Source organism: Bison bison, unplaced genomic scaffold, assembly GCF_000754665.1.
Source record: "Bison bison bison isolate TAMUID 2011002044 unplaced genomic scaffold, Bison_UMD1.0 scf7180017864063, whole genome shotgun sequence".
In the NCBI taxonomy this organism is placed as follows: Eukaryota; Metazoa; Chordata; class Mammalia; order Artiodactyla; family Bovidae; genus Bison; species Bison bison.
The window spans coordinates 8,602,787-8,627,338 of NW_011494635.1; the positions used below are offsets into that span (position 1 = coordinate 8,602,787).

Genomic DNA, 24,552 nt, shown 5'->3' on the forward strand with positions numbered 1-24,552 from the left:
AGTCCAACTCTTTGCAACCCCAGACCCCTCTGTCCATGGGATTTCCCAGGCAAGAATACTGGTTGCCATTTCCTTTTCCAGGGGATCTTCCCGACCAAGGGATCAAACCCGGGTCTACTGTAATGCAGGCAGATTCTTACTGACAATTTCTAAATGCACATCTTCAGCACCAACCCTCCCAATCTGGAGATTACATTAAAATTCAACATACCCCAAATGGAAGAAACTTCTCTAAAAATGGTTGCGTCTAAAACTTGGTCTTCCTCCATTTCTCACCATTTCCGAATACATCCTCTACCACCAAGCCCCATCATTGCCCCTCAGGCCCCACACAACAATCAGAATGGTCTTTGAAATCAGGTCAGGTCACCACCCTGCTTAAATCTTCAAGGGCTTCCTATCACATTTAATTAAAATCTAAAGACCTGGTCATTGGCTGTTAGGCCCTACATGACCTGGTCACTTTCTATGTGGCTTCCTGTGTTCCCTTTGTTGTCTAATGTCAGAAACTATAACTATCTAATTCACACTAGGTTCTCTATAAATTATTTGCTGAACAAAATATTTCTTCTTTTGAAAATAAGAGAAACATAGAGTTTACTTCGTTAGCTTCTCCACATTTGCTGAGGAGGATCTATGTGATGTTGACAGGTAACTTCAATTGAGCCAGGACACAGGAGATGCGAAGGGAGACTTTCAAAGAATGTCTTCATGGTGCCATAACCTCAGCACAGCCAGGCTCCAGAGGACAAACCCCCAAACATGCTTGTCATTCAGTTCAGAATGTAGCCTTCCTTATATATAATGGGATATAGTAGTTGTGGTGATGGTAGAGACTAAGATGAGGAATGATGTAGGGCCATTTGCAAAAGGTTTCTCCTGTGGGCTGACCAACATGATGTTGTTCATGAGGCCAGTGAAAGCCCCTAAGAATCTACAACCCCATAATGGCAGTTTTCAAAAATGGCCAGAAATTCTTTGATACTCTTCCCATTGAGAGATGGGGTCCATGATTCCTGCCCTTGAATCTGCATGGGCATATGGCTACTTTGGTCAATAGCATATAGTGAAAGTGATGTTATGTGATATTATGTGACTTTTGAGACTATGTGAGAAGCGGCAATGCAGCTTCCATGTTGTTTACTGACAGTCTCACAGTTGGGTCCTCTTGGGACTTCTTAAGCCAGGTAAGAAGCTCATCAAACTTGAGACTACTATGCTGGGAGGAAGCCAGGCCACGTGGGGAAGTCACGTGAAGGCACTTCAATCAGTACACCTGATTTTCAAGTCCTCCCAGCCCAGGTGCCAGCCATGTAAGTGACTGAACTAATTCCAACTCCTAGCTATCACGTCAAGCCTCAGACGTCATGGGGCAGAGTCAAGTCCCCATTGTGCCTGTCCAACTCTTTGGCCTACACAATTCATGGGCATAATAAAATGGTGGTTTCTTTAAACCATTAAGTTTTGGAGTAGTTGCTACATGGCAACAATAGCCAGAATAGGACAAAAGGTAATGTCATTTCGTTCCCTCAAACCCTCACGAACTATATTGCCTTTTGAGCATTTTCTTGGTTGGGGGAGGGAAGGAAATCATTCAGCCAGTTGACATTGGATTCTTTTGAGGAAAAAAGGCTGAGTTTTGGCATCTTCTAAAGGAGCTGTACATTGCCCCTCCTAGCAGGGGAAAGTCAGTCCCTTGCCCAGCCTGATCTGATCACTCACTCCCAGCTCCACCCAGCTCAAGACTCAAAGAGATGCTTCACTGCCCCCAATGTGCCTCACAATAAACAATCTCTGAGGAAAGAAGGTAAGGCTCTAAAAGTAGTGTCAACTTAATCATTATGTAAGACTGACTGGATAGAAAACAGCCCTGGCATTGCTGCCTAATACTCATTTCTAGCTGGCCACAATCCATTTCTGCTACTGAATCATCATCATCCCATCGTCATGTTTTATAGACCTCTCATTTCTCCTTCCCAGCAGAACTTTCAGGCCCCCATCCACATTCATATATTCATCACCTCATTCTACACAATTCTCCTCCCTCTCCCCTCCCTCACTTGTCCCCATCCTATTTGAGAGATTCACCCTGAGATATTTAACCTAATGGGTGTCTCAATATTTTTAAACCTCTTTCCTTGCAAGCTTAGTGGAGCCTCTTGCCCATAACAAGGGGACTAGATATTTCATTTTTCCCAGGTTTATACCCATTGCCCTGGCATAATTAATATTGGTACTCTCAAAAGTGCCCAGATTTGGGTAATGATATATATGATCCCTCTAACCCTAACACATGTCTTCTATCACTTGCCATCCTTCACATGAGACAAACACCTACATAAAATTTTGGCAGTAATAATGATCAAGTACACACCATGTTTTATACAAGAAACCTCAGGTAATGTGCTGAATGGACTTGTTAAATGGAGTGCATTTCCCTCACTTATGAATATCATAATCTAAATCATTTATTTTGTAGATAATGAGCAGGAACTGAGTAAATGACGGCAGGTGATGGCTAATATACTTTCTAGGCCTCAAATTTTAATCTGAAAATTCACAAACATTGGGCTCAATCCAGGGCAATAGAATTTTTGTCCCTTTTAGAAATTTCTGGTTACCAAAGTTCCAGAAATTGCTTTCTCATTCCCTAATCTTTCATTTTCTCCATTACGTAACGAGAAGCTGGGGCTTTGGCCGATTTTCCCTTTAAAGATGATTTTTATCGTCAACAAGCAATTTCAGGGAGTGATGAGCCGGGGAGGCGGTATTAGCTGATGCTAGCGTTTAAGCTAGTCTCAACTCGTTTTTCCCAGGGACTTAGATTCCTGGGTCTGCCAGTAAACCCCGGGCACCGGCAGCGGGTGCGCCTGAGCGTGCGCGCGCGCGCCGTCGCCTCCCCGCCCCTGCCCCTCCTCCTCCGCCCGGCGACTCACCCGCCCTAGTTGCCAGTCGCTGACAGCCGCAGAGCTGAGAGCGTCTTCTCTCTCGCAGAAGCAGGTAAATAGCCACGTAGTCCTTTAAACTCCCAGCGGAGGACGCCCAACCCTGGGTCTTGCGGCCGAGGCCCCAGGGCACCCAGCCGAATCGGATTGGTGGGAGGCAGACCTTGACCGTGAGTAGGACTGGGGGCTTCTGGCGGGCGCGGGGAACGTCGGGCCTGTTGAGAGTGCTCGTTGGTTTTTGCCAGCCGCCGCTCGGTTTTACCCTCTGGTTAGGAGAGCTCCATTTACTCGGAATGTGGGCGGGGGCCGCGGCTGGCTGGTCCCCCTCCCGAGGTATGTGGGTGGTGTGTAGGAATCCAGCCCCCTCCCACGCTCGTCCACTGCGGGAGTGGGATGGGCGAATCGCACCGGTAGAGGGGCCGCAGGTCCGAGGAACCGCTGGGGAGCTCAGAAGAACAAGGGCGAGGCCCCGGGATCTGGGCCCTCCCGAAGCCCAGAGGAGTCGCGGAATTGGGGGTGGGGGTGGTGGGGAAGAAACGGGCGCCCAACGGGGCCCGACCTCGGCGGTGAGGAGTGCCGGAGCGTCCGTGGGCCCCCAGCCGCTGCTGCCGAACTCCTCCCGAGAGGCGGCCCTGCCTGCCATCACGCGGCTGGGTCTCTGGCAACCCCCCGGGGATCGGCTCTGGCGGGCGTGCGTGGCCTGGCCTTCAGCCTCGGCGCGGGGAGTCATGGGCGACCCGGCGCTGTCTCCAGGCCAGAGAAATCCAGGTACCGGGAGCAATGTTTCCTGGGAGCTCTGATGTGGTGGACCCAAAAGCAAAGCGAAATTTTCCCTGTCTCGACTGACCCTTCAGAAGGAGGGAACTCGGCCGTCAGGAGACTGAGGGGAGGGGATCAGGCGCCTCTCAGAGAACCACCCTCATCTGCCAGTAAGGGTGGCACCTTCACGCTTGATTTTTTTTTTTTCCCCTCACACGTTTGATTATTAAACTTGCTGTCCTTTTTCGTTGGTTTTTTTTTTCCCCCCTTTTCTTTTGGTACCATATGTAGCAGATAGATTTTTTAAAATCATAAGCCCACCACCCTCACCATCTTTTTTTCAGTTTCCTCGTCTCCAGATTCTTAACAACAAAGCAGTTTCACCTCCCTGATCATGGTTATCCTTATCTCATGGCCGGGTTATTTTCTTGTACTTAAGAGCAATCACGTTTTATTAAGCAGTTCCCCGAATGCTGAACCTTTGAAGTGTTACCTTTCCTTACAAAAGATACCACATAGAATAGGATTAAAAATTTTCACAAGTTGTCAGAGAAAAATAGGAACAGAAAATTGTATAAAAATGTCAGACCTCTGGAAAATGAACAGCTCTTTCAGATTTGAAAATTAACCTATGAAAAGGAACAGTTTTCCTACGGAAACATTGAGGTGCTCTAACAATGAAAAAGAATCAGAAAAGGAAAAAAACAGAGTTAGGATGTGATTTGTATATGATTTGTATCTGATGCAAATTTTTCATACTTGTGAAAGAAAAATATCAAGATTATAAAAAGATAAATGGTGAAATGAACAATCATTTATGAAATAAAATACAAATCAAAGCAAGTCTGGATTTACAACTACTAGTAAAAACAACAGTAACAGCAACCACTTCTGGAAAGTTACCTAGAAATTTACATATTCAGTGTGTGAGGTGGCAAGGCTTTGGAGTTAGAAATATGGCTCTGCAACTAATTTTACAATTTGGGACCTAATTTCCTCATCCTCCTTTTGGACATTCATAAAATAGAGGAAATTATACCTACTTCAGGAGTTTGCCAAGATTAACTGTGTAAAACTGACCTTTAGTGTGTATACTTTTATTCTTTTCCTAGTCACACTGCACTGGGGGACATTGTGAATCTGTATGAAATTTGTGAAAAACAGTCAGGTGATCCTTTAAGCCAACCCCCTAAAACCCCACTCCTGGGAACTTACCTGTAATGGAAGAAACCAGGAAAGAAGAAGAAAAGCTGCATTCACCCACAGAACTCAGAATGATCTAAAATTAGATCCAGTCCAGAGACAACCTAAATGTATTAATAAAATAGCAGGGCAGCAGCTAAGAAAATCATAGCACTTTAACTGAAAGGAACATTGTGTAACCATCACGAGTCATAATTTTAGAGCCTCTCTGTGATATACAGGAAAAAACTGACAGGTCAAAGTAAGATTACTCAGACATGGATGCGTTTGTGGAAAATCTGAATGAAAAATGAATCCACAGTTTTCTGTGTATGGGAGGAGAGTTCAGTGTCACGTTTGCTGCTTTTTTTAAGTTAGCATCATCTCTTTTTTAAAAATACTATCATATTTTTTCCTTGAGTAGATTCATTAGTGGTTTAATAATTTATATACTGTTATTCTGTTAAATAATCCGTTCTTAGATTTATCAATTATAGTTTTTTCTTTTTTTTTTTAAGGACTTCTGAATATATTTGAAAACTGAACAGTTTCAACCAAGCCGAAGCATCTGTCTTCCCAGAGACACAAATCCAACTTGAGCTGAATCACAGCAGATGTAGGTACCCTGCAGAATCTCTTTGGTCTTGTGATGGTTGAAAGTGCCCAACTGTTTCACAGAAGATAAGGGACTGAAAGGCTGGGATCACAAATCCTTGCTCTGGAGGCCACTGGAATCTATATATGTAACCCACACCTATTATATCACTCTTTCTTGTAAAAGCATCTTGATTTTGCAGGGAAAGGGACATAGCTTTCTCTGGAATCATTCTGAGTTATGTAAGAAGCAGCCATTTAAAAAATAGTATAATAAAAGCAATTACCTAACATTTCTGCACCAAATCAACACTGAAGGTGACTATCAACAGACAAAAGGTTTATGAGGTAACAGTTTTTCTAAGCTTTAGTTTTAATTTACCTATTCCATTCTCCCTTTTTAGATCTTATTTCCTTTTCCAAGGCAGCCAGTTTATCAACTGTGAACTGCTGCATATGAAGCATTCAAAACCTGACTGTGTCTAAAGCTGTGATGGCTACAGCACAATCATCTTTGAGTGAATAGTATGTTTAGCAGTTCTTACAGTTGGGAGAATTTTTTCTCAGTTTGTTCATCCTTTTTCTCCTAACCGTGTTCTGCTTATTGCTGTTCTAATATTGTGTGATCATGTCAAGGGAGGTGTTCCCTTTTATGCAAAACATTATGTTAAATGTTTTCTTCCCGAGACCAAGCTCCGAAGATTGGCTAGGAGTGCAGTTCCGTGGGAAGCCTTATTATAGGTTCCTAAATCTCATCACTAGATACTCCCAGGCTGTTGGCCTGATGCAGACTCTAGCTATGTTGCTTTTCTTAAAGCTCTTCACATCACTCTGAGGATGGACTAGACTGGGGACCGTTTGCCCATTTCAGTCCAGGGCTAGGCCTCAGTGTCAGTAGAAAAACCTCCACCTCAAAATGGTTTGTAAATTTTTGTATAGTTTGCATTAGACTCTTGTTAAGGGACAGTGACCTCAAAAGATGAAAATATGACAAATGAGTTCCACTTAGCTTATGAAAAATTGGAAATTTCCCCAGGGCAAGGATGGGTAGAGGGACTGTTTGGTGCCAGTTTCCAATTTAAATAAGTCTCAAGGGTATAACATATTTTGAGTATCAAAAGTGTGGCCCCTGGCACATGACCACTGGACATAAGTTCCTACCAGCTCTGATTCTCAATCCCCATGTATAAAAGGGAATAAGATGAATGGGACAATATATGGATTTTGTTGTTGTTGTTCCTTCTCTCTCGTTCCATCGCTCTGCCTTTGTGCTTATGCACTAATGCCACGAGATCGTATTTATTATAGTTTTCCAATCCATTCTGATACTTGGCAGGCCAAGTGTACCTTAGATGTTCTTCCTGTTCAGTAATTTCTTCAGTCTTCTTAATTTTGAGTATCATTATATTCTTTAAAATCCTCTTTGAATTAGGACTGAAATTGTATTGACTTAATGATTAATTGGAGTTGAATTGGTATCTTTCAAAATCTTCGATCTTGATTTTCCCAACCATAAACCTTGCCTGTCTTTCTTTTCTTTCCAGTCTTCCAGCTTTTTTCGTCTAAGTTCTACTATTTATTATTAGGTTAAATCTTAGTTTGAATTTTTTGTTGCCATTAATGAGTGGAATTTTTTTTTTTCACACTAAATCTTCTAATAATTACAACTAATTGGAGTATTCACTCTTTTCTATATGTTGAGTTCAAAAACTGCCACCCTAATAAATAAGCTCATTGATTTATTTGAGGGCATTTTTGAATGATTGTCCTGGATTTTCCAGATAGAAAAATCATACCTGGCTTTCTCCATAGCGGTCTAAAATAGCAGCAATCACTTACATTCTTGTCTTGTTAATCTCATTCATGAGAATGCTTTTCCTCTTTCTGTTAAGATAGGGTGTGGAATGTGTATTACTTCTAGTTCTATAGAAATTTTTTCAACATCTTAAACTTAAAAAGTCAGGAAAGCACTGATTCCTGAGTTTAAGTGAGAACTTTGATTTTAATTGAAAACTTTGCAACATCAGAGAATCTTTTTTTTTTTCTCCTTAGCCTACTAATAGGTTAATTGATTTCATGATTTTGAGCCATTCTTGTATTCCTAAAATAATCCTTATTGTCACAGTGTATTCTTTCACTAAAATATCAAAATCAACTTGGTGGTATTTACTTTTGGATTTTGGCACCCATATTGCTAAAGGTTGGGTAGCTAAGAGCGTGAGCCCTTCACTCCCTGTGGCTCTTAATACTACATCTCAGGTGAACTGCCCAAATGTTTATCTCTACTGAGTAAGAGTTCCAGATTCTTATAACAATTGCCTAAATTGATACTCTCACTTGAATGGCTCATAGATATAGCAAAGTTAATATATCCAAACTATAGCTTTATTTTTTCTCACAAGCCTGGCCCTCCATCAGTTTTCTTGTTTTCATTAGGTGGCATCACCACCATCTACCTAGTTCCAAAAGCCACAAACCTGCTCAACTCTCACTCTCCCATCCACTCTATCAGCGTAATCGTTTTTTTCTACAAAATACTTCCCCTTTTTCACAGCTCCGTGCTGCTTTGTCACAGTCCCAGGTTACACCACCATCTTCCTTTAATCATTTTCTAAGTGGTCTCACCATTTCCTTTCTTATCCCTCAAATTTTTCTCTTTAACACAGCAGTAAGGGTGAACTTTAAAAAAAAAGAAAAAAAATCTGTGATGTGATTCTCCTAAGCCACTTTAATGGCTTTGCACTGTTTCAGGCTCCAGACACGTATCTCCCTGTAGTCCTCAAACCCACAAACTAAATATCTTACCACTGTGTCCTCAGCCACAGAACAGTAATATTAGAGGACATGTAATAAATATTTGTTAAGTAATCAATAGTTATTGTACAATAACTTTGTTCTCCATTTCTTTTATGATATATGGTTAAGTTTTCTATTTAAAAACTGGTACATACTAGCTGTTCCATAAATATTTATTTAATTGAATGAATTCAATATCAGTTTTTATAATTGAATAGAAAAGTAATCCCTCCCACACAGATTTTTCTTTCTTTTTTTTTTTTTTTTTTAATGAGGCAAGGAATATGACTACTTAGAAAGCTGGCTGCCAGAGAAAATGGCAGACTAATGTCTTAAAACAAGTATCAGTGTCTAGATGCCAGGTTCTTTTATAGAACAGAGATGGCAGGAAGATGAGGAAATAAAGGCAGAATAGAGAGGGAGAAGTGGGGTGGAAGTAAAGTAAAAAAGGCCCACGTCCTGCAAGACATCTCCAGAAAGGCTAGCCTGTGGAAGGGATGTGTTAATCTCTTCTTGCCTGCAACCATTCACAGGTGGGAAGTGTCAAATTATCTCCCTGTGAGCTGAACAAAGGCACTTCAGTCCAACAGTTAAAGAGAGGGACTGGGTTTTCTGAGGCAGGCCATTATATATGATTGTAACAACAACAGCAACAAAAAGCAAGTCAAAGAAACAGTTCCAATATGGAGTCAGAATTGGTTCTTCTCAGCAACAGTTCCCCACTGTCAAGGTCCATTTGACAATCTTGTAGGAAAAGGGGACAGTGATCTTTCTGTTTGTCAGATGAATCTTTCTGGGAGTGTCTGCCTTTGATGCCAGTGTTCCAAATATTGAGATTTGTTTTCTTTTTGTTCCTCCTTGGAAAGTGTCTACTTTATACTTGTCAACTTAGAAATATTGGACTTCAAACCCAGGAGGGTTTCTCAAGTTAAGAAATTTTGCACTTTTCTGTGTATGGGAAGATGCAAGCGTCAGAGTTCATTAAAATTATTTCCTTGATGTGTAATTCAGCTGTCTGGGGCCTGTGATCCTGTATTCTCAAGAGTTTCCTCAAGGTTCACCATAGGGAGTGGGTGCAATCTGATGACTGCTGGATGGCAGGTATTCTCCTTCCTGAGTTTTCTCCTTCCTGAGTTGACTTGGGGTTCACCAGCTCACATTAGAGGGCGTCAATTGTTAATTCCATTTCTCAGGTCTTCCCTTGGTCAGGAATTTGACCAATATTTGGGAGACATTTCATGGTCAAACTTTGCTTCACGGTGCTGTGAGGTTCATCCCAGATCAGGCAAAACTTCTTGATGTACCACTCTAGGTGCTAAATTTTGGATTAGACCCCCATGAATAATTAAAGATTCTCTGGATTCTAATTGTCATCCAGGAGACATTTTCCATTGTTGCTTCTTCCCATACCTAGAATCACACTATTATAATTATTTTATGTTATAAATGTGATCTATTTTCTCAAGATGTTTATCCATAGAAGTTTTGTTGGAGGCCTGATTACACATTGGTTACTGCAAGAGACAACTATCTTATAAATTAGTCAGGATATAAGTAATGCAGCTAGTAACACTGATAATGACATAGTGCAACAGGGGTGTACAAAGCACAATCTAAAAACAAAGAATAAAGTAAAGCAATGATTAGTATAACTAGTTGTAGTCCAGTTGGAATGATCTAGTGACCAAAGGAGCCATAACTGATTTAATGATCTATCTTCAGTTTCATTGTACCAGCCATGCCATAGCTTAATCTTTGAGACAAGCATATGCTACTGGCAGGATCAACCAGATAGAAGAAGATTTAAGTTTTACTTTTGCTTACAAAGGATATAATTTACCAAGTTACTGTAAGTCAGAGGTTAAGGAAGTTTTCCTTACACCTGAAAAACAGATTTAAACCAGTTATTTTTAGATAGAAACCATAAAAATTATAACAAGTTCAGTTCACTCAGTCCTATGTAACTAGTCCTTTTTGTTAACAGCTTTATGAAGCCATCAGGTTTCCCATTAGAATTCTTCAATGTGTTACTAGTTCAGCATTATGGTCTAAAAGTCAGAAACTTGGATTTATCTGAAAGTCCTTTTTATAAATCTTCTTAAAGAGGAGACATTTTTACAGAGGCAACAGAGTGAAACCATAACTGTCCATAATGACCAAAGACTTAAGAAGGCACTTTAAATGTGATTATGATGCAATTGACAAAGTAACCTGGTTACTGCTGTGACATACAACAGTTTCAGGTAGTAGAAGTAGAATCATGACTGATAATATTCTACCAGGACATATCACATTTTTAGGAACTCCATATAATCTCTAGTATATCAGTATCATTTATCATATAATTTAAGATATATTATTCATTGGACAACACTTGCCATGTAGTTTAACATACCAAGTGAATCTAATTAGTTTAATATCTCCCTTTGGTGTGTCTCAGGGGCCCTTTGAAGCACCCCAAAGTTAGCTAAAGATCAAAGGAACTTTATTGTAACTTGATTTGGGAAGTCTTATCAAAAGAGCATTAAGAAAAAATGTTTTAAAACACAACAGGATCATAGGTCACTGTGAAACAATAGTTATTTACTTAGCCAAAATGACAATAAAAGATTTCAAAAGCAAATATAGAACAGATTATTTAAAAGGTAGAAATAATCTGTTATCAAAGGAGAGGAAAGCCAAATTTGTTTTGTACCAGGTTACTTTCAAGATTCATTTAGTCAATTAAAATTTTTTAAACTTAGTCCTGATCATGTACAAAACACTTTTTCAGGGTCCATGTTTCACGAATTTTCCATCACTTAATTTATTTTAGCACAATTTTAACTTTCAAGTTGTTGAATATCTGGAGATATCCTAAAATATAATTATTTCTGAAAGTTCACTCTAAGCTCTTATCTTCATTTGCATTTTCTTTGCTTAACAGTTTATTCACATCAAGTCCCTTTCCTTGCTGACAAATTGTATCAACAAACAACCATAAATACCAAATATAATTTAATATTAAATATTTCCCAGTTCACGTGAACCTGGAGCTCATTTAGCTTAATTGTATTTAGAATTGTTTGGTTTGTAAGCACTTACTTTTATTTAAACCAATTAAATAGAGCTCTTTTACAAATCAACTGCAGCAATATTATCCAAAGACAAAGATACATACAAACACACAAACAGAGAGGCCTCAGTTCTTATTTCAAGATTTCAGTCCTGAGTCAGGCAATGTAAAACCCATCAGTTTACATACGAGGTTGAATTAAAATTGGATTTCTCATAGATGGAATAAGTCAAGCTCACTTGGCTAGATAGCTAAATATTTGCAGAAAAAGCACTTAGGAATTCTAATTATCTTGGCCAACCCAACTTCTAAATTACTTTACCTTCTCTAAAATTTGCATTTTAAAAAGACAGCATAATGAGGGTTCCTGAGAGGACATTTGCATCTCAAAGACATTTGCATCTCAGAGATACAGGCAAGTCTTTCCAAAAATGATTTTGTTTCTCCTTTAATACTTACAGGCCTCTTAAGATAACCAGGGCAGGTCTGGGGAGTAGTAAAAGGATTTATGGGATTTGGATTATTTTTGGAACCACACTTCTGGTGCTGTAAAGACTACATTTGTAAAACACAGTTTTGTTTTTCTTTTTTGAGTGATACTGAAGGATTGACATACCCATTTACCTATGTTGGAAAGTTTTATCTTTCCTCATTTAGCTTAGCTCTTGGGAAGACACAGAGGCAACAATTTAGGCTCCTGTAAATCAGTCTGGACTGAGGGGGGAACGAGGTGAAGATAAGAAAGACAGGCTGAGGAATCCGCCTCATAGTCCTACCAGGAAGATAGTGGCCAGGGCGAATGGGTCAGTGTTTTGCTTGAACCAATGTGTGCTTCACAGTGCACAGAAGCTGTCTTGCTGGAGTTGTTGTAGCCACAAGTTCCGGCAAACAAACTCACTCAGAAGGACAATGCAGATAGTGGAGTGCAGTTTATTACACCTGTGGGCCCAAGGCAGAGTCTCCTCTTAGCCAAGGACCCCGACCAGTTTTTGTGAAAACCTTATATATCCTAAGTGTATGTGCCCAAACCCACCTCCCCGAATTCCCTGAAACTAGTCTGAACAAAGGAAAAGAAAGATACAATCAAAGTTAACCTGTGATTCATATGCCTTAAGCCTAGGTAGTTAACAGTGGATAGTTATCAATAGGCCTGTGGTCATACCCCAATAAGCATAATAGAATTTATGATTCTATTCAGTTACACAGATAATTAGGGTATTCTTTTAGGCTACTGAGAGTCTAGGTACGAGCCCTGGGGCTCTTCCATCCAGGGGGCCTCGTTTTCCAGTCAGTATGTCATTTCCATAGATACTGGGCATATAGCTCAAAGTCCACAGTCCAGCCCAACATGGAGTCCTGCTTTCAAGATGGAGCCTGTTCTGTCTGTTTCTTCCTTCAGAGTCAGATGCTCTAATAGCCTGGTCCATTCTGTTACCCACTTAGCCTTTCACAAGAGACTTCAAGCGACAGGCACCTTAATGGCTTTTAAGTGCCTGACCCATGCCCTCAAAATATTAATTGGCCTGGTACTCAGCCTAAGGGAGAAGGAGGTAAGGAGAGCCCTGACCTGTTGGGATGCAGCTACCGGGGCACAGTGGGCTATTAGGCCTTTAGAACACCCCAGAGAATAACCCTAGCTAGAGTTCCATAGCTATTAGTCTGTTTGCAGAGGGTTTAAGGAGAAAGGGATGAGGGAGTGTGAGGAGAGTGGAGACCTTAAAGGAAGTACTTCTCCTTTTAGCTCAAGCAATTAGTATCAGATGTCTATATGTTACCAAAGTATCCGGAATAAACCAAAATCTAGCCAGCTAGAGAGTCACATTAACATGACTTCCCAGTTTCATTAGACCTGTGACCTTTGTCCAAAATGCTTTATAAATGGAGTTTTCCTTCACAGGGGTGCTTCCCAAGCTGAAGCTGAAGCTCTCCACTGTCAAAGTTACCCAGGGCTCCCGTAGGGAAATTAGAATCAGATGCCTCAAGTCCAAGGGAGTCCCCAGGCCTCTTCACTTATATCAGAGTGTTCCTCTCCTTTGCAAAACACTTCTAATTGCAAGAGTGTGTAATTGTGAGCCATTTAGGCCCATTGCTCTTCTGATCTTAACATATCTAATATATGTCCCCCAAAGCTTTTCTTCAGGATAGATGAAATATTTCCCATTTTTATAAGTTTCATAGCACCAAAACACACACAAAAATAGGCAAATTCCAACATAAATGACACAAATTCCAGTACCAATACATAGATGAACCAGTTTCCAGCTCAGGTAAATAAATTTACCCTACAAAACAAATGAACTAATCCCAACTGTGTGCTTGTTCTGTGCCCTCCCTCTGGACGCATGCTTGCTAAGCCGCTTCAGTTGTGTCTGACTCTTTGCAGCTGTTTGGACTGTGTCCCACCATGCTCCTGTGTCCATGGCATTCTCCAGGCAAGAATACTGCCATGCCCTTGGATAGACTCCAGTATTCTTTTACTCCAGTATACTCATTATTCTTGCCTGGAGAATCCCATGGTCAGAGGAGACTGACAGGCTACAGTTCATGAGGTCACGAAGAGTAGGACACGACTGAAATGACATAGCACAAAACAAGCACACAAGAACTAGTTCCCCAATAAACTGGTTCCAACTCAGGTAGAATCCAACAACAATTCCCATCTCCAACAGGGTACCCCAACCAAATTGACTAGTCCTGTAAAGGAAAAGCCCAAATTTAGAGGGGAATATGTTCTCAGTGTGCACACCAGAGCAACTTACCCTACAAAATCAAGTTTGTCAACTCGTAATAGAAAAGGGCACACAAAACCACAAACAAATGAGCCAGCTATCGAATGAAGAAAACTAATGCTATGAAATTGGGTCTGTCAACTTGTAGAAGTTTGTTGATTCTTTGCTTCAACTGCCAGGCCCTAGGGCCACTGATATCACTTCAGGGAATCTTGAAGGAGAGATCCTCAGCACAAATGGTCCCAGCAGCTGCTGGAGCCTTGCCCTAATATTCCCTAACAGAGCTGGCTAAACACAAGCAGCAAGTCAAATTTGTTACCGAATCCAGGCTTGCTCTACTGAGTGAACAACAGGCCAGTGAATCAGAGATGAGATGTTGAGGGAAAGAATGTGATTTTATTCAGTAAGCTGGCTGACCGAGAAGATGGCAGACTAACATCTCAAAATAACCATCTTCTTGGGTTCTGGATGCCAGGTTCTTTATAGAACAGAAATGAGGGGAAGTGAGGAAATAAAGGAAAAAGGCAGAATAGAGAGGGAGAGGCAATGAGTCTTGGGCCATCAGTCTTGCAAAACATCTCTAGGAATCCCCACACAGTTTTTTAATTCATAAAACTTTTAACTTTCACAGTTAGGTCTCTAATCCATTTAGAGCGTGCTTTTGCATGTAGCATTAAGCTCCAATTTTTATTTTCCTTCAATTTCCCAGAAGTCTCTGCTAAATAAACTTTCCTTTCTCATTGATTTGTTTTGTCAATTTATCATTTATCCAGTTTGGACTAAAGTCAATGTATGTGGCTTTATCTCTGAACTTGTTATTCTGCTTCCTTTGATCTATATGTTCATTTCTAGGTTGTTACCATATTTATTACTATGACTTTATACTAGGATTTAATGTTTGATAACAGTAGGTTCTCACCTCATTTCCTTTCTAAGGTTGAGTTTGTTATTTGTGGACATTTCTTCATCCTTTATTGAATTCCTCAAAAAATCCAGCTACAATTTTGATTGTCATTATTATTCATATTATAAGTTCATTTGTAGGAAATTGACATCTGTATAATACTAGGTGGTTCCACTGAGACTTTTCCATTTTTACAGATCATCTTCTTTGTTCTTTAGTAGTGTTCAATTTCTTTTTCCCCTAGTCTTACTTTCTCTTGAATTAAGTCAATCCTAGATACTTTACAGTATGAAAGTGAAAGTGAAAGTTGTATCTGACTCTTTGTGACCCCATGGACTATACAGTCCATGGAATTCTCTAGGCCAGAATACTGGAGTGGGTAGCCTTTCCTTGCTCCAGGGCATCTTCCCAACCCAGGGATCAAACCCAGGTCTCCCACATTGCAGGCAGATTCTTTACGAGGTGAGCCACAAGGGAAGCCCAAGAATACTGCAGTGGGTAGCTTATCCCTTCTCCAGTGGATCTTCCTGACCCAGGAATCAAACTGGGGTCTCCTGCATTGTAGGTGGTTTCTTTACCAACTGAGCTATCAGGGAAGCCCACTTTACAGTATGAGTTGAAATTATTACTATCTTATTTATTAATTTTTTTCTAGTCAATTATTGCTGATATAGAGAAATGCTGTTGATTTTTTAAAACCAATCCATAGCCTTGCTGAACTCTAGTTGAGTTTCCTGTTACCTCTGCCAAGTGTGTGGAATTTTCTATGTATATGATCACATTAATTCCAAATAATGACAGCTGGAGCTCTTTTCTTACAGTTATTGCACCAGTCTTTGTCCTTGCATATGGCATTGGAAGAGGGCTTCCCAAGTGGCTCAATGTTAAAGAATCCACCTATCAATGAGGAGATCCAGGTTTGATTCCTGGGTCAGGAAGATCCCTTTGAGAAGGAAATGGCCACCCACTCCATTGTTCTTGCCTGGGGAATCTAATGGACAGAGGAGCCTGGAGAACTACAGTCCATGGGGTCACAAAAGAGTCGGACACAACCTAGCAACTAAAATAACAATAATGGCACTGGAAGGATCTCCAGTCCTGTGACAGGGGACGTCCTTGTTTTGTTTCTGATCATAAAGGGACTGCATTCAAAGATTATCTATTAATTATGTTTACCATTTCTGTTATATAATCTTTATTAAGTTAAGCAGGTTTCCTCCTATTCCTAGTCTGCTAAGAGTATTTTTCTTAGTGATAGGTATTCAGTTCAGTTCAGTCTGTTGTGTCCCACTCTTTGTGGCCTCCATGGACTGCAGCATGCCAGGCTTCCCTGTCCATCACCAACTCCCAGAGCTTACTCAAACTCATGTCCATTGAGTCAGTGATGCCATTCAGTCATCTCATCCTCTGTCATCCCCTTCTCCTGCCCTCAATCTTTCCCAGCATCAGGGTCTTTTCCAGTGAGTTCTTCACATAGGTGGCCAAAGTGTTGGAGTTTCAGCTTCAGCATCAGTCCTTCCAATGAATATTCAGGACTGATCTCCTTTAGGATGGACTGGTTGGATCTCCCTGCAGTCCAAGGGACTCTCAAGAGTCTTCTCCAACATAACAGTTCAAAATCTAGGTTGGTCATAACTTTCCTTCCAAGGAGTAAGCGTCTTTTAATTTCATGGCTGCAATCACCATCTGCAGTGATATTGGAGCCCCAAAAATAAAGATAGGTATTGACTATTATCAAATACTTAGTATCTTGATGTGCTAAAGGATTAGGCAGCAACCTGACTATTCTCTGAGAACATCTTATATGAAGTGTTATAACACAGCCAGGCATTCAGAAACCTAATGTGCATTCCTAGTACTTTTACTGTAATCACAGATATGTTTCTTGAATTTGCTGATCTTTGTAGCATAATTTGTACAGTGAGAGATTTTGGATTAAATAATACAAGATCTTCTTTATTTTATCACAAACAGAAAGAAAATTCTCCAAGGTCTCATTAAGTTTTGAGTTCTTCTTATTTTTAGAAATGATTCTCTACTTCAAAAAAATTTTTTATGATTTTCATAATTAAGTGTTGCTTTTGTGTTCTCAACTGATTTTAAAATGATTTTGTCTTAATATAGTTTACAATTATCCAACTTTATTCTAATATTCAATTTTAAAGTAATGATCAGCAACATATGCCCGTGGCCTTATGTCCTGTTGCCTGTATCTCCAGTCCATGGTCATTCCTCACCTCCAGACTCACCAAGCTTACCAGACTGACTGGTATCTCTTGTCCCACGTGTAGCTTGATAATGGCATTGTCAAAGAGACACTCCTCATTTGTCTTCCTATGGTCTTGCTCCACCTTCCGTCTTCTGTCCACAGAATTGTCCAATCCAGAAATCTGGGTGCCACCTCAATTCTTCTAGTCTTTCATCTTCCATGTCAAACACCAAGCCTTCCAGAAAGTTCTCATGTTCAATTCCCTGAGTTGTTTGAGCAGAATTGTGAGCAGCATGGAAGCCAAGATCTGAGCCCCATGAGCAAATGGAGAGATCAGGGAAGCAGGCCTGCAAAAGACCAGGTGCAAGAATGAGGCCATTTGGCATATCCCAGGACCCTGTTCCTCTGGCCTTTACCCAAAACAGACTCCAAAAATTCTAGTAGACATAGTCTGAGCAGTTTAACTGGCCTTATAACTTTCAAATATATTTTTATTTATACCCAGGCATTTCAATAATGATAGTAGAAACATAAATGGGATGTTAATTCATTGTTTAGTCATCCTTCCTCTGAATATTATCCAAGTTAGTCTTTAGTTCTGAAGGTCATGAAAAATAATTTTATAATATTTGGTGCCACTTTTATTTGAAGATGTCCCAGTGCTGGGGATGACTAATGTCAGCATTACAACATATGCCATTTTTGGTTTTATGGCAAATGGTATTTTGGAACATGTAGTTTGATGTGGGGTACAGTAGAAAGTGTTTAATGATCATTCTACTGTGCATCTTTAATTTCTGCCCTTGGAACCACCCAGGGTAAGTGAGATATTCATTCTGAAAGATCTGAATCTTCAATTCATTCATCTATAATTTGATGAATGTACATTCACAAAGGTTCATAGGTTATCATGCAGGATACTTTGTTCCCAAACTGTGCTTGCCCTTACATGTAAGATATGTGTCTTTTGTACCAAAAATTAAGAGAAAATAAGTCACTTATGAACCATTAAATGCTGAACTAAGACTCATTCAGTGAGTGAGTAACTGCAAATACTATGAACACAGCCTTTCTTACCCCTTTTTGAATAGCCCCATTGTCTGTCTATAGAAAGAAAAATTACTTTATAGGTGTGTTTGCAAAATCTTGCCTGTTTCCTGTTTCCAAAAGTTACTGTATTGAGAATTCCTTTGAGAAAATTCTTGTTGGGATTTATGTGTTCAGAAGATGATAATTCCTTCATTTAACAGATATCTATTGTGTACCTTCTCTGTGCCAGGCTCTGCCCTGGCCCACTAAGAAGATAGCAGCAAACAAAAGAGGCTCATTCCCTGCTTACATTCCCACATGAGGAAAGAGGACATGAACCAGCTATTCAGAAAAGTATTTAATGATCTCAGCACCTACCTTGGGGTCTTCCCAACTGGACATTAGAATCACTTCCATAGGGCCCATGCCAGGGTTCAGAAGGTTCCAGGAACTAATATCCCTTATAACAACCCAATAGGCAGAGCTTCTAGGGTCCCCACAAGAACAAGCCCAGTTGCAAGAATCACTACTTTAAAGAAGTTCAAAGCTATGGTAAACCTACCAGATGTTTATAGTTTCTTCCAATTTATGATACAGTGTACCAATCAGAGGTTATTTTTATCATAAGCAATGTTGCTGGCATTCTACATTTATCAAGTTACTAGGAAACAGAGCCAGGAATTATTTTAAGGTCAACTTTGTCCTTAGAGAAGGAAGAGTTGCGTTAACACTTTACCTATAATTACTTTCGTGAGATGTATGGAATGTGAAGAATATTTATGACCTAGAATGTTTATAGCTGATGCCACTGCTATGCAGTCATTATGCTACAGACTTTAAGTGATTTTTACATGGGCATATGATGCTGACACCCTCTTTATTTTGCAGATAAGTCATCATGGTGAAAAGCCACATAGGCAGTTGGATCCTGGTTCTCTTTGTGGCCATGTGGAGTGACGTGGGCCTCTGCAAGAAGCGACCAAAACCTGGAGGAGGATGGAACACTGGGGGGAGCCGATACCCAGGACAGGGCAGTCCTGGAGGCAACCGTTATCCACCTCAGGGAGGGGGTGGCTGGGGTCAGCCCCATGGAGGTGGCTGGGGCCAGCCTCATGGAGGTGGCTGGGGCCAACCTCATGGAGGTGGCTGGGGTCAGCCCCATGGTGGTGGCTGGGGACAGCCACATGGTGGTGGAGGCTGGGGTCAAGGTGGTACCCACGGTCAATGGAACAAACCCAGTAAGCCAAAAACCAACATGAAGCATGTGGCAGGAGCTGCTGCAGCTGGAGCAGTGGTAGGGGGCCTTGGTGGCTACATGCTGGGAAGTGCCATGAGCAGGCCTCTTATACATTTTGGCAGTGACTATGAGGACCGTTACTATCGTGAAAACATGCACCGTTACCCCAACCAAGTGTACTACAGGCCAGTGGATCAGTATAGTAACCAGAACAACTTTGTGCATGACTGTGTCAACATCACAGTCAAGGAACACACAGTCACCACCACCACCAAGGGGGAGAACTTCACCGAAACTGACATCAAGATGATGGAGCGAGTGGTGGAGCAAATGTGCATTACCCAGTACCAGAGAGAATCCCAGGCTTATTACCAACGAGGGGCAAGTGTGATCCTCTTCTCTTCCCCTCCTGTGATCCTCCTCATCTCTTTCCTCATTTTTCTCATAGTAGGATAGGGGCAACCTTCCTGTTTTCATTATCTTCTTAATCTTTACCAGGTTGGGGGAGGGAGTATCTACCTGCAGCCCCGTAGTGGTGGTGTCTCATTTCTTGCTTCTCTCTTTGTTACCTGTATGCTAATACCCTTGGCGCTTATAGCACTGGGAAATGAAGAGCAGACATGAGATGCTGTTTATTCAAGTCCCGTTAGCTCAGTATGCTAATGCCCCATCTTAGCAGTGATTTTGTAGCAATTTTCTCATTTGTTTCAAGAACACGTGACTACATTTCCCTTTTGGAATAGCATTTCTGCCAAGTCTGGAAGGAGGCCACATAATATTCATTCAAAAAAACAAACCGGAAATCCTTAGTTCATAGACCCAGGGTCCACCTGGTTGAGAGCTTGTGTCCTGTGTCTGCAGAGAACTATAAAGGACATTCTGCATTTTGCAGGTTACATTTGCAGGTAACACAGCCAGCTATTGCATCAAGAATGGATATTCATGCAACCTTTGACTTATGGGTAGAGGACATTTTCACACGGAATGAACATAATACGAAAGGCTTCTGAGACTAAAAAATTCCAACATATGGGAGAGGTGCCCTTGGTGGCAGCCTTCCATTTTGTATGTTTAAAGCACCTTCAAGTGGTATTCCTTTCTTTAGTAACAAAGTATAGATAATTAAGTTACCTTAATTTAATTAAACTACCTTCTAGACACTGAGAGCAAATCTGTTGTTTATCTGGAACCCAGGATGATTTTGACATTGTTTAGAGATGTGAGAGTTGAACTGTAAAGAAAGCTGAGTGCTGAAGAATTGATGCTTTTGAACTCGAGTGTTGGAGAAAACTTGAGAGTCCCTTGGACTGCAAGGAGATCAAATTAGTCCATCCTAAAGGAGATCAGTCCTGAATATTCATTGGAAGGACTGATGCTGAAGCTGAAACTCCAATACTTTGGCCACCTGATGGGAAGAACTGAAGGCAGGAGGGATGCTGAGAAAGACTGAAGGCAGGAGGAGAAGGGGATGACAGAGGATGAGATGGCTGGATGGCATCATGGATTCAATGGACACGAGCTTGAGTAAACTCCAGGAGTTGGCAATCGACGGAGTCCTGGCGTCCTGCAGTCCATGGTGTCGCAGAGTTGGACACGACTGAGTGACTGAACTGAGGTGAACCCAGATTTTAACATAGAGAATGCAGATATAAAAACTCCATATTCATTTGATTGAATCTTTTCCTTAACCAGTGCTAGTGCTGGACTGGTAAGATTATAACAACAAATATAGGTTATGTGATGAAGAGAATAGTGTACAAAGAAAAGAAATATGTGCATTTCTTTATTGCTATCATAATTGTCAAAAAACAAAATTAGGTCCTTGGTTTCTGTAAAATTAACTTTTGAATCAACAGGGAGGCATTTAAAGAAATATCTTAAATTAGAGACAGTAGAAATCTGATACATTCAGAGTGGAAAAAGAAATTCTATTATGATTATTTAAGAAGGTAAAATTATTTCCTGAGTTGTTCAATATTGTCACCTAGCAGATAGACACTATTGTTCTGCACTGTTATTACTGGCTTGCACTTTGTGGTATCCTATGTAAAAATACATATATTGCATATGACAGACTTAAGAATTTCTGTTAGAGCAATTAACATCTGAACTATCTAATGCATTACCTGTTTTTGTAAGGTACTTTTTGTAAGGTACTAAGGAGACGTGGGTTTAATCCCTAGGTCATGTAAATCCCCTGGAGGAGGAAATAGCAACCCACTCCAGTATTCTTGCCAGGAGAATCCCATGGGCAGAGGAGCCTGGCAGGGTGCAGTCCATGCATAGGGTTGCAAAGAGTCAGACAAGACTTGAGCTACTAAACAATAACAACAATAAATGCTGGGTTGGCTAAAAGGTTCATTAGGTTTTTTTTCTGTAAGATGGCTGTCTTTAACTTCATTCGAAACAATTTTGTTAGATTGTATGTGACAGCTCTTGTATCAGCATGCATTTGAAAAAGAAAACAACTTACCAAAATTGGTGAATTTTTGTATAGCCATTTTACTATTGAAGATGGAAGAAAAGAAGCAAAATTTTCAGCATATCATGCTGTATTATTTCAAGAAAGATAACACAACCAAAATGCGAAAATGTATTTGTGCAGTGTATGGAGAAGGTGCTGCAACTGATCAAGCTTGTCAAAGTAGTTTGTGAAGTTTTGTGCTGGAGATTTCTTACTGGACAATGCTCCACAGTCGGGTATACCAGTTGAAGTTGATAGTGATCAAATTGAGATATTGAGAACAATCAATGTTATACCACGTGGGAGATAGCTGACATACTCAAAATATCCAAATAGAACCTTGAAAACCATTTGCACCATCTCAGTTATGTTAATAACTTTGATGTTTGAGTTCCACATAAATTAAGCAAAAAAAAAACAAAAACACACAACCTTGACCATATTTGCATATGCAGTTGTCTACTGAAATGAATGAAAACACTTTTGTTTTTAAAAACAGATTTTGATAAACAGTGTATACTATACAATAACGTAGAATGGAAAAGACTGTGGGGTGAGCAAAATGAACCAGCACCACCAAAGGCCAGGCTTCATCCAAAGAAGATGTGTGTATGGTGGGATTGGAAAGTAATCCTCTATTATGGGATTCTTCTGGAAAACCAAAAAATCAATTCCAACAAGTACTGCTCCTAATTAGACCAACTGAAAGCAGCACTCAATGAAAAGCATCCAGAATTAGTCAATAGAAAGCATATAATCTTCCATCAGGATAACACAAGACTACATTTCTTTGATGACCCAGCATGGCTGAGAGGTTCTGATTCACCTGCTGTATTCAGACATTGCATCTTTGGATTTCCATTTATTTCAGTCTACAGAATTATCATCATGAAAAAAATTTCCATTCCCTGGAAGATTGTAAAGTGCATCTGGAAAACTTCTTTGCTCAAAAAGATAAAAAGTTTTGTGAACACAGAATTATGAAGTTGCCTGAAAAACGGCAGAAGGTAGTGACTATGTTGTTCAGTAAAGTTCTTGGTGCAAATGTGTCTTTTATTTTTATTTAAACACTAAAGGCACGTTTTGGCCAACCCAATACTGAATACTTAAAGGAAACTCTTCCGTGTTGTCCTTAGCCTTACAGCGTGCACTGAATAGTTTTGTATAAGAATCCAGAGTGATATTTGAAATACGCATGTGCTTATATTTTCTATATTTGTAACTTTGCATGTACTTGTTTTGTGTTAAAAGTTTATAAATATTTAATATCTGACTAAAATTAAACAGGAGCTAAAAGGAGTATCTTCCACGGAGTGTCTGGCTGTTTTCACCAGTGTGCACACCATGTTGGCAGCTTCATTTGGGGGGTTAATATGAGAAAAGTGGCACATTCAGTCCTCACACTGCCAGTTGTGGCAGGAGGGCTTCTCCTGATCCTGCCTCAGCCTTACTCCCAGTCACATGCCAGCTGTTCTCTGCTACCTTTTCATATTTTTCCATGAATACCTGTCAAAGTTACTACTATAGCGGAGGAAAACAGTCCTTGCATTCTGGAAGATTTTTTCTGACCAGGATTTTGAAATAGAGGATTTTCGTGATTAAGATGACACTTAACAAAGTATCTACCTTATGCCTGTACCCACCCTTGACACCATATCAGGTCATTGTGAGGCCTGGTGACAACACCCATTGAATTGAAATTCAACACTGTACGGTCAATATGGCTACTTTCCTTTGTTACAGGCTTTCAAATGGTTCTTCATATGTTTCCTCCTTCCCAAGTACGAGGTGCCAGCTCCCAGTTTTCCTTCACAAAGGTTTTCTTCTGCAACTGTAGTTCACTAACAGCCGGAAGAAATAATAAATGATAGTGGTTGAAATCATAACATTTATTAATACTTTAATAAATGCCAGTGTCCTTCAGTATCTGAACAGAGGATCAACTTTGCATTAAAAATGAAAAGATTAAAAATCAACATCTTGATATCCCATAATTCACAAAATAATTTAAAAATGACATAAAATCCTCAAAAGCATTACTCAAAGTTAATCTTTAACATAAGAAGTGCTAGGACTATTTTCATGCTGTCCTTTTGGCCATATGTAAGATTATTTAAAAATAGACTATTCATTATCTGCCAATCATAATCTCCCAAGAATACCCCACTGAAAAGATGTCAGTTATACAAAGCAAGGTATTTACAGGGCCGAAGTGAATGATACACATCTGTATTTTTCTCAGGCTACCATGTTTTCTTCCTGTTACTTCCAATTCCTTTGAGTTGTGCTAAAGAAATTTTTTTATATTTTATATGTATTTTTAAATAGAGGATAATTACTTTACAATATTGTGATGGTTTCTGCCATACATCAGCATGAGTCAGCATAGGGCTTCCCAAGTGGCACTAGCGGTAAAGAACTCACCTGCCAGTGCAGGAGACATAAGAGATGTGGGTTCAATCCCTGAGTCAGGAAGATCCCCTGGAAGAGGGCATGGCAACCCACTCCAGTATTCTTGCCTCGAGAATCTCCATGGGCAGAGCAGCCCAGTGGGCCACAGTCCATAAGGTTGCAAAGAGTCGGACACAACTGATGTGACTTAGCATGCATGCATACATATGGCCCCTTCCCTCTTGAACCCCCTCTACC

At 40.3% G+C, this 24,552-nt stretch overlaps 1 protein-coding gene across 2 annotated transcripts; it reads left to right on the forward strand.

Moving 5' to 3' along the window:
- The first annotated feature begins 2,917 nt into the window (after positions 1 to 2,917).
- On the forward strand, positions 2,918 to 20,599 carry PRNP (prion protein). 2 transcript variants are annotated; one of them, XM_010836425.1, is made up of 3 exons: positions 2,918 to 3,000; positions 5,405 to 5,502; positions 19,091 to 20,599. In XM_010836425.1, the coding sequence occupies exon 3, from the start codon at positions 19,101 to 19,103 to the stop codon at positions 19,893 to 19,895; it is 795 nt and encodes a 264-aa protein (XP_010834727.1). In that variant the 5' UTR covers positions 2,918 to 3,000; positions 5,405 to 5,502; positions 19,091 to 19,100; the 3' UTR covers positions 19,896 to 20,599. The 2 variants fall into 2 exon arrangements, with proteins under 2 accessions (XP_010834727.1, XP_010834728.1); XM_010836426.1 differs by having other exon boundaries at positions 2,929 to 3,115.
- Positions 20,600 to 24,552: the final 3,953 nt, after the last annotated feature.